At 42.3% G+C, this 12,160-nt stretch overlaps 1 protein-coding gene and 1 long non-coding RNA gene across 4 annotated transcripts in view; one reads left to right on the top strand and one right to left on the bottom strand.

Annotated features, from left to right (window-relative positions):
- Positions 1–2,829, top strand: part of LOC123521813 — a 12,224-nt gene extending 9,395 nt beyond the window's left edge. For both annotated transcript variants that reach the window (XR_006680150.1, XR_006680151.1), the window contains 2 exons: positions 2,342–2,431; positions 2,788–2,829. This is a non-coding gene — a long non-coding RNA (uncharacterized LOC123521813). The remainder of the gene's footprint in view (positions 1–2,341; positions 2,432–2,787) is intronic.
- A 4,093-nt stretch (positions 2,830–6,922) lies between these two features.
- The window catches only part of PDE6C (phosphodiesterase 6C), a 52,383-nt gene continuing 47,145 nt past the window's right edge, over positions 6,923–12,160 (bottom strand). The window contains exons 17-23 of one of the 2 annotated variants that reach the window (XM_004701064.1): positions 12,009–12,113; positions 11,858–11,921; positions 9,170–9,244; positions 8,967–9,050; positions 8,425–8,581; positions 6,988–7,014; positions 6,923–6,954 (exon numbers count right to left, since the gene is read on the bottom strand). In XM_004701064.1, coding sequence (XP_004701121.1) covers positions 6,923–6,954; positions 6,988–7,014; positions 8,425–8,581; positions 8,967–9,050; positions 9,170–9,244; positions 11,858–11,921; positions 12,009–12,113 — 544 coding nt within the window. Of the gene's footprint in view, positions 6,955–6,984; positions 7,015–8,424; positions 8,582–8,966; positions 9,051–9,169; positions 9,245–11,857; positions 11,922–12,008; positions 12,114–12,160 lie in introns of both variants that reach the window. The other variant, XM_013004256.1, reaches the window with a different exon arrangement.

Here is a 12,160-nt window from a genome sequence, read left to right on the forward strand (position 1 = left end):
CAACAACAAACCACTGACAAAGAACAAATTAAAACACAACAAGAAAGAAAAGCTTGTAGTTAGTTCAAGGATCGTTGGCCTTTAGGAGTGTTTTCAGTCCAGTCTGTTGGGGCACCACACCCTGGCCCCAAAGTCTGCCTTCAGCATTCCCTGGGGACCTTGCTGCTCCATTCCCTTGCTGTTCCACTGCACTCCTAGGGGGAAATTTTTTAAAAGCATTTTATTGGGGGCTCTTACAACTCATCACCATCCATCCATCTGTCCATTATGTCAAGCACATTTGTACATTTGTTGCCATCATCATTCTCAAAACAATTGCTTTCTACTTGAGCCCTTGGTATCAGCTCCTCATTTTCCCCCTTCCTCCCCACCCCGGCTCCCTCCTGAACCCTTGATAATTTATAAATTATTATTTTGTCATGTCTTACACTGATGTCTCCCTTCACACACTTTTCTGTTGTCCGTCCCCCAAGGAGGGGGTTATATGTAGATCCCTGTAGTTGGTTCCCAGGGGGAAATTTTTTGCAAGGGCATTGAGCAAGGCACTAATCTAAAATTTGTAGAAAACACTGACACTTTAACAGCCAAATAATACAATTTAGAAATGGGCAGAGGACAAGAACAGACACATTACCAAAGAAGACACGGGCAGCCAACAAACATAAAAAAGCCTCATGATTAATAGTTGGTAGCAAGATGCAAATCAAATCAAAGAGATAGCATCTCACCCCAGTATTAATAGCAAACGATGTTATGAACCAATGCTGGTGAGAATATGAAGAGACTGGGGCTCTCATAGACTGATGATGGGGTTGTAAAATGGTGCAATCACTGTGGAAAATAGTATGAGGACTCCTTAAAAGGTTGAAAGTAGAAATGCTGTATGATCCAGAAATCTCACTTTTTGGAATATATCCTAGGGAAATATGAGCTGTGACACAAATAGATACATGCACAACCATGTTCAACACAGCACTATTCAGAATAGCAAAGAGAAATAACTTCGTGCTCATACACACAATGAAGTACTACAGGATGTTGTGAAGCACCTCACAACATGGCTGAGCCTGGAGGACATGAAACTGAGTGAAATAAGTCACAAAAGAACAAGTATTACAGAGAGCACTATTATTAAAAGTAAAGAAAAAGTTTTTACACTAAAAGTAGTATCACCTGATGGTTATCAAAGATGAAAAGGGACGTGAGAGTAAATTGCTTAGTAGAGAGTAGATACATACTGGATGAAGGGAAGGCAAAATACGATAAAAGGAGTCAGCAGAAAATTTTGGAGACAGGGGAAGACACTGGGAGGTGTTCAATACAATGTCAACAGAAGTAAATGTTAAGTATCAAATCCTGCAATAATGGTGATTTACAAGTGCAATGCATAGATAGATATGCAGGCGGAATGGGTGTGGGAGGGAGAATGGTAGTATACTCATGAATATACTCTCATAGAGTGTTAACAAAGGATATTTCTACATGTGTATTTACCTATGCTACAAATATATCCATGAATGTGATGGAGCATACAGGGAGGAAAAAATTAGATAAAACAAACCCCTTGAAGGGATGAGCTGCTGTTGGGGGCTCAGGACCATCGTCTCAGGGGACGTTAAGGTCATTGGCCTAGCATAGTCCACAAAGCATAGACAGTGTTCAACATACTGTTTTGGTGAATAGTGACCGGAGTGTTAGAAGCTTATGAGCAGCCATCTAAGGTGCAACTTGTCTCCCCATCTGGAGCGAAGTAGAGTGAAGAAAATCAAAGATGCATGGAAATAAGTAGTCTAATGGACTAAGGGAACAATTGAACATCACCTCCACCATCCCGAGACCAGAAGAACTAGATGGTGCCTCCCTACTACCACCACAACTCGGAAGAGATCACTTTAGAAGATCCTGGATAGACTTGCAGAAAAAGTTGGAACAAAACTCAAAATCATAAGAAGACCCCCCAAAATCAGACTGTGACAGGTTGAAGGCCAGAATTCTGCCATGATGTGATCTAACATCGTGTGGTCAGCTTCATGATGCGGTCTTCTGTGAAGCAGCAGCCAAGTAGTTTTGAGAAGAATGGAGTGGAGAGCATTTTCCTTAATCTAGTCACAGTCTTGATACAATTTAAGGAAGTTCATTCAGTTTGGATAGACAGTATGTGGAATATAACACTTCTTTTGCTGATTCTGGATCCTGCGTCTGATTTGTTGACCTCCAGTTTTATCGCCTGCTGATGCCAGAAGCCATCCGCAGACTTCCGACCTAGGATTCATTAGGCTGACCCCAGATTCATTCAGCTCTACATCTACCAGCCTGTGGTTTCCTGCTTCCTGTTTTCCAGCCCCTGCAGCTACATGAATCCGGAGAAGCCTCTAGTTTATGTCTGACCCAGGGATTGGAACCACACTGGACTTACCACGTCTACAGCTGTGTGAGTCATTTCTTTTTTTTAAAAAAAATAATTTTACTAGGGGCTCATACAACTCTTATAACATACATCCATTGTGTTGACCACATTTGTATATTTGTTGCCCTCATCATTCTCAAAACTTTTGCTCTCCACTTAAGCCCTTGATATCAGCTCATTTTCCCCCCTCCCTCCCAGCTCCCCCTCCCTTAGGAGCCCTTGATAATTTATAAATTATTATTATTTTGTCATGTCTTACACTGTCCAATGTCTCCCTCTCTTCACCCACTTTTCTGTTGTTCATCCCCCAGGGAGGAGGTTATATGTAGATCCTTATAATTGGTTCCCCCTTTCTACTCCACCTTCCCTCTACCCTCCAGGTATCATCACTCTCACCATTGGTCCTGAAGGGGTCATCTGTCCTGGATTCCCTGTGTTTCCAGTTCCTATCTGTACCAGTGCGCACCCTCTGGTCTAGCTGGATTTGTAAGGTAGAATTGGGATCATGATGGTGGGGAGGAAGCTTTTAGGAACTAGAGGAAAGTTGTATGTTTCATCATTGCTACACTGCACGCTGACTGGCTCATCTCCTCTCCGAGACCCTTCTGTAAAGGGATGCCCCGTTACCTACAGATGGGCTTTGGGTTGCCACTCTTCACTCCCCCTCATTTACAATGATATGATATTTTGTTCTTTGAGTGAGTCATTTCTTGATATAAATCTTTTTCTATCCTCATACCCATACAAGGGTCACTCGTTTTGCTTCTGTAGAGAACCCAGCCTAACACATGGTCAAATAGAGACTCGTGGAATCCCCAACACTATGGCCTTTAGTTACTCTTCATGCCTGGTACTGAACTCCCCCGCATGGGTCAATCTTTAGCAAAATAATTGATCTAGAAGGGGAACAGTAACTCTAGGGGAGTCCACACACCTTAGACTAATTAACCATTTGAGATCAAAAGAGCAGCATTTACCCACAAAGGAAGTCCAGGATTCGGAAAGAAGGAGAAATGGAAATGGGATACACAGAGAGAAAGTAGGATACGTGATGTTACATTGCGGGGATTGTAATCAAGGACATGAATTAATGTATGTGAATTGCTGAATGAAAATTGATTTCCTGTAGGCCTTCACCCAATTCACGATAAAAAGCTTATAAAAAGATAGGTATTGCTATAAAGTCAGTGAAGCCCTGAAATAAATATATCAAAATGTGAAACTATTGTTTCTGTACATATTCTCCATCTAAAACCCAAAACCAAACCCAAAGCCATGCAGTCCGTTCTGGTTCATGTTGTTGTGGTTGGTAGGGGCCGTCAAGTCAGCTCTGACCCATAGCGACCGTACGCACAACAGAATAAGACACCCCCCATCCTGTGCCATCCTCACCATTTGCCTCTGCTCGAGCCCATGCTGCAGCCACTGTGTCAATCCATCTCCTTGAGGGCCTTCCTCTTTTCCGCTGCCCCTCTGCTTTACGAAGCCATGATATCCTTCTCCAGAGACCGGTCTCTCCTGACAACATGTCCAAAGTGTGTGAGATTCAGTCTCAGCATCCTCTCACCTAAGGAGTATTCTGGCCACACTTCTTCCAAGACAGACGTGTTTGTCTTTTTGGCAGCCCATGGTATTTCCAGTATTCTTCACCAGCACCACAATTCAAACACATAGATTCTTCTTCGGTCTTCCTTATTCAATGTTCTGGTCCGTAGCAATCCTATACAGGGTTTCCAAGGCTTTGCAAATCTTTATAGGAGCAGACAGCCTCATCTTTCTCCTGAGAAGCAGTTGTTGGGTATGAACTCCTGACTTTGTGGCTAGCAGTCCAATAGTGCCAGAGGGGTTCCTTCATTCTCCATCTAGGTCTGTACATTTCTGAAGGAAGTGCTCCCATCTCTCTAACCCAGGTGTCCTCAAACTATGGCCCGCGGGCCGCATGTGGCCTGCGGAGAACATTGTCCAGCCTGCTGGGTGTTTTTGCCCAGTTTGTTTTTTTACTTCAAAATAAGATATGTGCAGTGTGCATAGGAATTTGTTTATAGTTTTTTTTTAAAACTATAGTCCGGCCCTCCAATGAGTCTGAGCGACAGTGAAATGGCCCCCTGTGTAAAAAGTTTGAAGACCCCTGCACCTTTCCCCAAAGACATCTGCACTCTGAATAACACTATGTCAAAACAATAGTTTGGACATCCTCAAAAGATAACCTGTGCTCGTTTGAAATGTTCTTTGAGTTTGAGGAACAAAAAGAAGTCTAAAGAGGCAAGATGGGGGCTGCAGGGTGAGTGGAGTAAGGTTTCCTAACCCAACCCTCACAGCAGTGAGCAGCTGCACTGCCATGATGGGAACAAATTCTCTGGAACAACTTTCCTGGCCTTTTTCTCACCAACGCGTCTTCATTTTTTTCTTAAAATGTCACCAAATAAGCTCTCATTATGTCCCTGTGTTCTTGGAGAACAATCTATCAGGATTATGCTTTTGAATCCCTACCAGATGGTCAGTGCCAAAGACTTGATGAATTTGAATTATGGTGTCAGTAAATAATATGGAAAATACCACGGACTGCCAGAAGAAAGAAAGAAACAAACAATGTCTTGGAGTAAGTCCAACCAGAATGCTCCTTAGAAGTGAGGATGGCAGGACTTTGCCTCACCTTCAGACGTGGTGTTAGGAGAGCCCGCTCCCTGAACAAGGTGTCGTACTTGTTAAAGTAGAGGGGTCAGTGGAAAAAGAGGAAGCCCTCCAAAGAGATGGATTGACACAGTGGCCGCAACAATGGGCTTGGGCAGCAATTGTGAAGGTGAAGGACCAGACTTGGAACTGACTCCACGCTGGCACCTAACAACAACATAACCTTCTGAGCTGACCTCGCCACCTTGGACTGGGCGGGCCAGCAGGTTGCCTTGGAAGCCACGTTTTGACTGGACTTACAATTGTTGTTGTTGTTGTCGAGCTATAATTAACATATATTACTATGCAACAGTTCAGTCATATCAAGAAGGGTTGTGCTATCATCACGACAATCAACTTTGGCACCTTTGCTTTCTTCTTGAACCCACTGAGGTTGACTCCCCATTTCTCCCACCCTCTCCTTCTGTGTCCCCAAGCAATCATCAATCCAGCTACTATTGTAGTCATTTCACCCATCCCGCATGTAGATAAACATACAAAACAATGGCAAATAATAAACAAGGATGCAGCAACCATGACCTGATAAAACAGGTCAAGAACTCAATCTAAGAGAAAGCAGAGAATATTAAAAATTTAGAAGAAATTCACATTTGAGTCCAGAGGGAGATTAAATGACACAGTGTTACAATCCAGTGGCTAAAATCCACTATGATTTTTGTCTGATATTAGGGCTATTAATGTTCTTAAGCCTATCCGCACTGGGGATTCACCAGGGACCCAGTCTACACAGGGACCCTGTAAATGGATTGGAGGCTACAGCTATCATCCAAAGGTTTGCATCCACCTTTATGCAAACCAGGTGTTCAGAATTTAGGCATGGGTACCGTTCCCTCCTCTAGGTTTCAATCTTATTTGTAAACCTTGGATCACACAGTCTAGTGTGCTTCTTCTGTATGGGCTTAGCTGACTCTTCACTTAGATAGCTGCTCATTTTGAGACAAGCCCTTAAGATCTCAGACACTATTTTTCATGATAGATAGGCTCCATCTAATTTTGTCACCACACTTTGCTATGACAACCATGTCTTCAGTGAGTGACCTTGTGAGGATAGGAGACCTTTTTTAAGGCACCGTAAGGAAACTACGACAAGCGTGCTCCTGAGAGAGCGTCTCTGCAGCCACCCACTGACCACGGGGACATATTGAAATGCATTTTGTTCAGAATAAGCCCAGGCATGTACAAACTAGAACCCTAGTAATAATACATTGGGCTACTCTCATGTTTGCATCCTGCATGTCTTTACATACTGAGGAGAAATTTTTAGTTCAGAACAGTGTGTGTTATCTTAAGGTGTGTGTGTTATCGTAAGGTGCCATCATGTCTCTGTTGAGTCCACGTGACGGAGTTGAACTGCCCATGGGGGTGCACTGGCAGTAATGATTATGGAAGCAGATGACCAGATCTCCCGTCCACAGTGCTGATGGTTGGCTTTCCACCACCAGCCTTTCAGTTAGGAGCTCAGTACTTAGCCTTTTGCACCCTACAATTATTGATAAGAACTTTTTAAAATAAAGAATTTGTGACGATTTTCAGAATTGCATGTTCTTATTTTTATTTATTTTTTGCCTGTTTTTAATGGAAAACAAATCGGCACCAGAAACGTGCTCAGTTTTGCCTTGTTTTGCACTTTATTTTACCCTCAGGGTGGTCAGGCTACCAACATATCTTCTCTTGATAGTAGCTGGGGTAGCGTAATTTCTCTGAAGATCCTCTTACTCCGTTACTGACGGCTTCACTTGAATGAGATTGGCTGCAGTTCTCTTGCGTGCTTTCTGCTTTCCTTTGGAAGTCAAAAGAATACTAGAAATTTAGAGCAGTTGGCTATTACAGCATTAGACATGTTTTAGACTTTCTGTCTTCACCAACACCACCGCCACTGCCACCACCACCACCACCTCCTCCTGAATCTTCTGCAGCTGTGAAAGCAAAGGAGCAATGTCATTTTGGAAGACAAGCAAGCCATCTATTAGGTTTTTGTTTTAACATCAACTTGACAGCCTAATTATTCATTTTACCCAATCGCAAGTACAAAAGTTTTTACCAGTTCAAAACATTTGAATTCATGTTTAGATGGTTTCCATTTGAAAGATAAACCCTAATGAATAATTAGCTATGTATTATCCTAATTTGTGATGGGAAATGCTGAGTTATACAGTCTGGAAGTTTCCACAATTTATAATCATCTGTGCATTTAAAAATGAATAATGAAAACTGGAAAATGAAGGCTCTGAATTAGTTAAAATCTATTCATTTTTAAAATTATGGGGGGACATCTATTAGAGTATATTTGTAAATAATTAAAATTAAATAATTTTAAAATCATGTTAAACATGAATGACGGTTTACGTACTTGATTTAGAAAGTATTACCACAGGTTTTTTGTTTTTGTTTTGAAAGGACCACAGTGTGCTGTTGTCATTGTTTTGTTTTTTGGTCTTAATTTTTATTTAAACTGTCACACATTCTAGATTTAAGTTTACCTTTGAAGGTTGTAGAAGACCATATTGGTGGGTTATTTTGAACCTATTCCATCTCTATTAAAATACGTCATACAACTAGTTTCCTACTTTGGGAAAACATATTTTAAAAGATTTAGATAGGTTTCACTGAACTCAGCAGGACCTGGTCTCACAGTGTTAAATGCTTGATTGCTAACTGAAAGATTGATAGTTCCAATCCATCAGCTACTCTGTGGTTGAAAAGATGTGGTAGTCTGCTTCCCTAAAGACCACAGCCTGAAAATCTTAGTTCTGCTTTGTCCCAGAAACGACTACAGGGCCACAAGTTTAATGAAACGGAACAGCCCAGGTTCTTGGAATTTAACATGAGCACGCACGCGCGCATTTTTTAAGCTTCTTTATTGAGATATAATTATGCTACACCATACCATAAAGCTCACCCATTTCAAATAAGCAACTCAATGGTATGTAGTAGATTCAGAGAGTTGTAAAACTCCCACCATAGTTTTAATTTTAGAATATTTGTATTACCCCCCAAAGTAACCCTGTACTCTCCACTTCCCCTTGGGCCCACCATAGCTCTCAATAAACATGGATCTACTTTTTTTCTGCGGATTTGCCATTTCTTGACATGTCTTTTAAATGGAATAATAAAGTGATCTTCTGTGATCTCTGCAGTCGGATGTTATGTGAGCTCTTGTTTTAGGGGGGACAATGGAAAACCACTAGCCACCTCTCATGCATAGTAAAGCCCGTTTCCTGTTTGTGACTATGTGTCTTGCCTTTGTCATGTGACAGGCCCTGGGTCATGTGAGCTCGGCCTGACTTCCTGGCACTTTTGCACGAAGCATAAACATTCCATCTAACCTTTTCCTATTGTTTTTCCATCTTCCTGCTTCTTCACTTCCTCTTCAATCGCCTTCATCTTTTCATCATACTCATCCGCTAGGGATTTCCATTCGGCTCGGTTCTTCTGAAGACCATCCAGCATAGGTGCGATTTCTTTGTGAAGCCGGGAGAATTCCTAGAGGGAATTTTAAGTCAGAAACAACTCAAGTCAGACAATTCATTGTAAGTGTTTTTCGCACGCAGACTAGAAGCAATAAGGAACTGCTATGGTGCTTATAACTGTAAAGATGAGCTTAAATCAGTGGTTTGGAAGCTTGGGAAAGACCACACCTGTTTTTCTGGCTGCTTAAGTCTGTTTGTTCATCTCTGAGTTCTCTCACCCTTTATTCCACCCCTGAATGGGAGATTAGGGTAAGACCTTAAACTACCTTGGAGAAACCAGGACATCCTGAATGCTTTTCCATGTGGGTTGACATTTTGATTCTTTAACATGTTGAAAGGAAAGCTCACCTCTAAAGGATGACCTATTTCAAGCAAATAATCACTTTTGGTATTCTCACCTTGTATACAAAAGTACAGACAAAGTCAATAAATCCAACTTGAAGTTTAGGCAGTTCATCTTTTTTGTTTCTGTCCATCATAGGCTAGAAAGAGAATAAATCCATTTGAGATAGACTTCTAAAATTCAGTAAACAAACAGACTGACTTGCACTGGTAATTTTGAATAAGTAAGGCATTTGTGTGTGTGTGTCAAGGCCTTTACAATGGGTTGTTGCTGTAGCACCATCCTCTCCAGATCTCCTTGCTCCCAAAATTCACTTGCGACCAGAAGGGCAACCTGCAAATAAGAGAGGCTTGGTTCATTGAAGCCCACTTAGTAGTAGAGAGTTTGCCTTTTATTAGTACAAGTGATATTTAAGGATATAGAGTTATACTTGATATTTAATATGTTCTTGGACCAAATGGTCTTATGTTTAAATTGATCACCTATAGATTATATTGAAATGGCAAATAGGACATTTTTCTCACTACTTCACTGCTCTGGGACTCATTCTTAGAGTTTGTCCTAATTACTGTAGCCACCATCTCTCTATATGAAAAGGGGAGATGGGAAGATGTTTGGCTCATTAAACATTATGCTTCAAGCTCTAATGCCTCCCAAATCTTCCTCTTGTCCTGCTTATCTGGTAGGGTACACAAGCATGCATCAATGCACAGCTTCACCATAGTATGAGGAGATTAAGGATTAATTTATATTGTTAAAAATATCAAGTTCATTGAACATCTTTCTGCTGCCTTTTATGGACATGTACCCCGTGGGATAGGAAGAATAACCCAAACCACACTCACTGCCCTGAGTTGATGCCAACTCATAGCAACTCTGTCGGACAAGGCGGAACTGCCCCTGTGAGTTTCCAACACTATAACTCTTTACAAGCGTAGGAAGCCCAGTCTTTCTTCCGCAGAGTTGCGGTTGGTTTGAACTACTGACCATGCAGATTGCAGTCCAACGTGCAACCACTATACCACCAGGGCTCCCTCCCTTACAACTTCAGAAGCCCACAGGAACAGTTCTGCTCTGCCCTGTAGAATCACGAGGAGTCAGAATTGATTAGACAGCAGCGAATTTGGTGTCTTGCTTTTGTTTTTGCTCTTTTGAGAGAGGAGAAGAGCACGCACAGAAATAAAATGGACCGTCCAGAGCTCAAGGGAGGGGAGCTGCGAGTTCAAGGCTGTAACAGGGGAGGGTGATGGGAAGTGGGCCTGGGACCGTTCGGTAAGCACAGGTAGTGGCAGGCCGCGGAAACCTTGCTGGCAGTTCCCACTTCATCCTCCAGACCGTAGTTTTCATTCCTGGAGCCCACGGGGCTCTTCCAACGCATACCAGGGCCCAGCGGGGTGGAGACCAAGGGAGATATACGCTAAACTAGCTTTGCTTCCCCTCCCTCTTTAAAAAGTGACTTGAATTTCTGTGGGCAGAAATGGCCTTCGCATTAAACGAACCCCCGGTGAAAACCACGGCGAGCTTTTAGAGGCTTGTAAGCGGTGCAGTGACTGAGCGCTAAGCAATCCCAACGACGGCCTCGTTGTCCCAGTGAAAGAGGATGGGCCGTTTACACTGAAGCAATAGCCAGGGTGACCGAAATGATTTTTAAATGGGAGCAATGGACCCAAGCGAGACCCCAGATTCTGGCTGAGGGGCCTGTCTAGATGAAGCGACCCAGAGGAAGAGCTGGTGTGTCTGGGTGGACGGCATTCAGATGTCTGACTCTGGACTTGATGGGTCCAATTATGATATCTTTACAATACAGTGCACATCTGCAATTCAACCCAGTCAGTCCTGGCCTCTCTTTTGCTTAAGGTTTTGTCTAGAATTCGTTAAGGGAAAGTTAGATGTTTTCATTCATCCTATACCATCAGGTGGATTCTGACTCCTAGTGACCCTATAGGACACAGTACTCCCCGTGTGTATCCAAGACTGTAACTCTTTATGGGAGCAGAAAGACTCATCTTTCTCCTGCAGAGCAACTGGTGGATTTGAACTGCTGATCTTGTGGTTAGCAGCCCCACACATAACCACTATGCTACCAGGACTCCTTTTTCCCATCTAGTTAGTGGTAAATTAGCACCTCCTCAGTCCCACTCTCCAAGAGGGTAAAATTTCAGCGGTAGACTACATTAAAGGCAATGGTGGTGAGACATCATCTCACATACCTTGGGCATGTTTTCAGGAGAGATCAGTCCCAGAGAAGAACACCATGCTTGGTAAAGTAAAGGGCCACAGAAAAGGGGGAAAGTCCTTAACAAAATGATCAACAAGCGGCTGCCACAATGGACTCAAGCAAAGCAGCACTTGTGAGGATGGTGCAGAGGGCACAGTGTTTCATTCTGCTGTGGATAGGATCTTACGGATAAGAACCGATTTGATGGCACCTAACAACAACGTCAAGCGAAACAACCTATATCTCATCGGGACCCTGGAAGAAGAAACAAAAATGTCTACAGAGAAAATAGTATGAGATCTCATAGAAGAAAACTTCCCCAACAGCACAAAAGAGGAGGAAATAACCTTTCAAGAAGCTGGGAAAACCTCAAAGAAAACTATTATGATATATCATTGGTCATAGGTCTGTCAAACTACCTATTGTCTAACTCATGTTTTTTTGGGTTTTTTTTTTTAACCTTCATCAACAACTGGGAATATTTTCTTTCTAATTGTCATAATTTCTCAATTATTATTCATTTAAATTTATAAACCAATTGTTGGAGAGAACAAGTCGACAAGTCTAGTGTAACAAAAGGTTGTTGCTTAGAAAATACATCACCATCTAACTGATAGCAATAATTACATTCTGTTGCATAACAGATAGCTTTCTGTAGACTTTCACCAATTTTACATGGACCTAGGCAGTACTTGGGAGTAGCACACATGTAGAACAACTGGGCTCACCTGGCTTTGTACCTCCCAGGGCTTGGTGATAGCAGATAAGTCGCACGCAGTCATCATCATTGCCCTGTGGAGGAAAAGAAAAATTGTTAAACTAGAAAGCAGGACAAGTCAGTTATTTTTCCAAGAGGGCAGTACGATTCTGACTACCTACATGATGACCTCTTTTTTGGTTGGATCGACGGTTATGTATTTGATGGCTTCTTCCGTTTCCATTTTTTCACAGGCATCAACAAGTTTTTGAAACATGGTTCTCTTCCTAAAAAAGATCGAGCTGTGCAGCAATGTTAGCATATAAGGGCAGAG

This window comes from Echinops telfairi, unplaced genomic scaffold (assembly GCF_000313985.2).
Source record: "Echinops telfairi isolate 266 unplaced genomic scaffold, ASM31398v2 ScPeMD7_70;HRSCAF=299, whole genome shotgun sequence".
Lineage (NCBI taxonomy): Eukaryota > Metazoa > Chordata > Mammalia > Afrosoricida > Tenrecidae > Echinops > Echinops telfairi.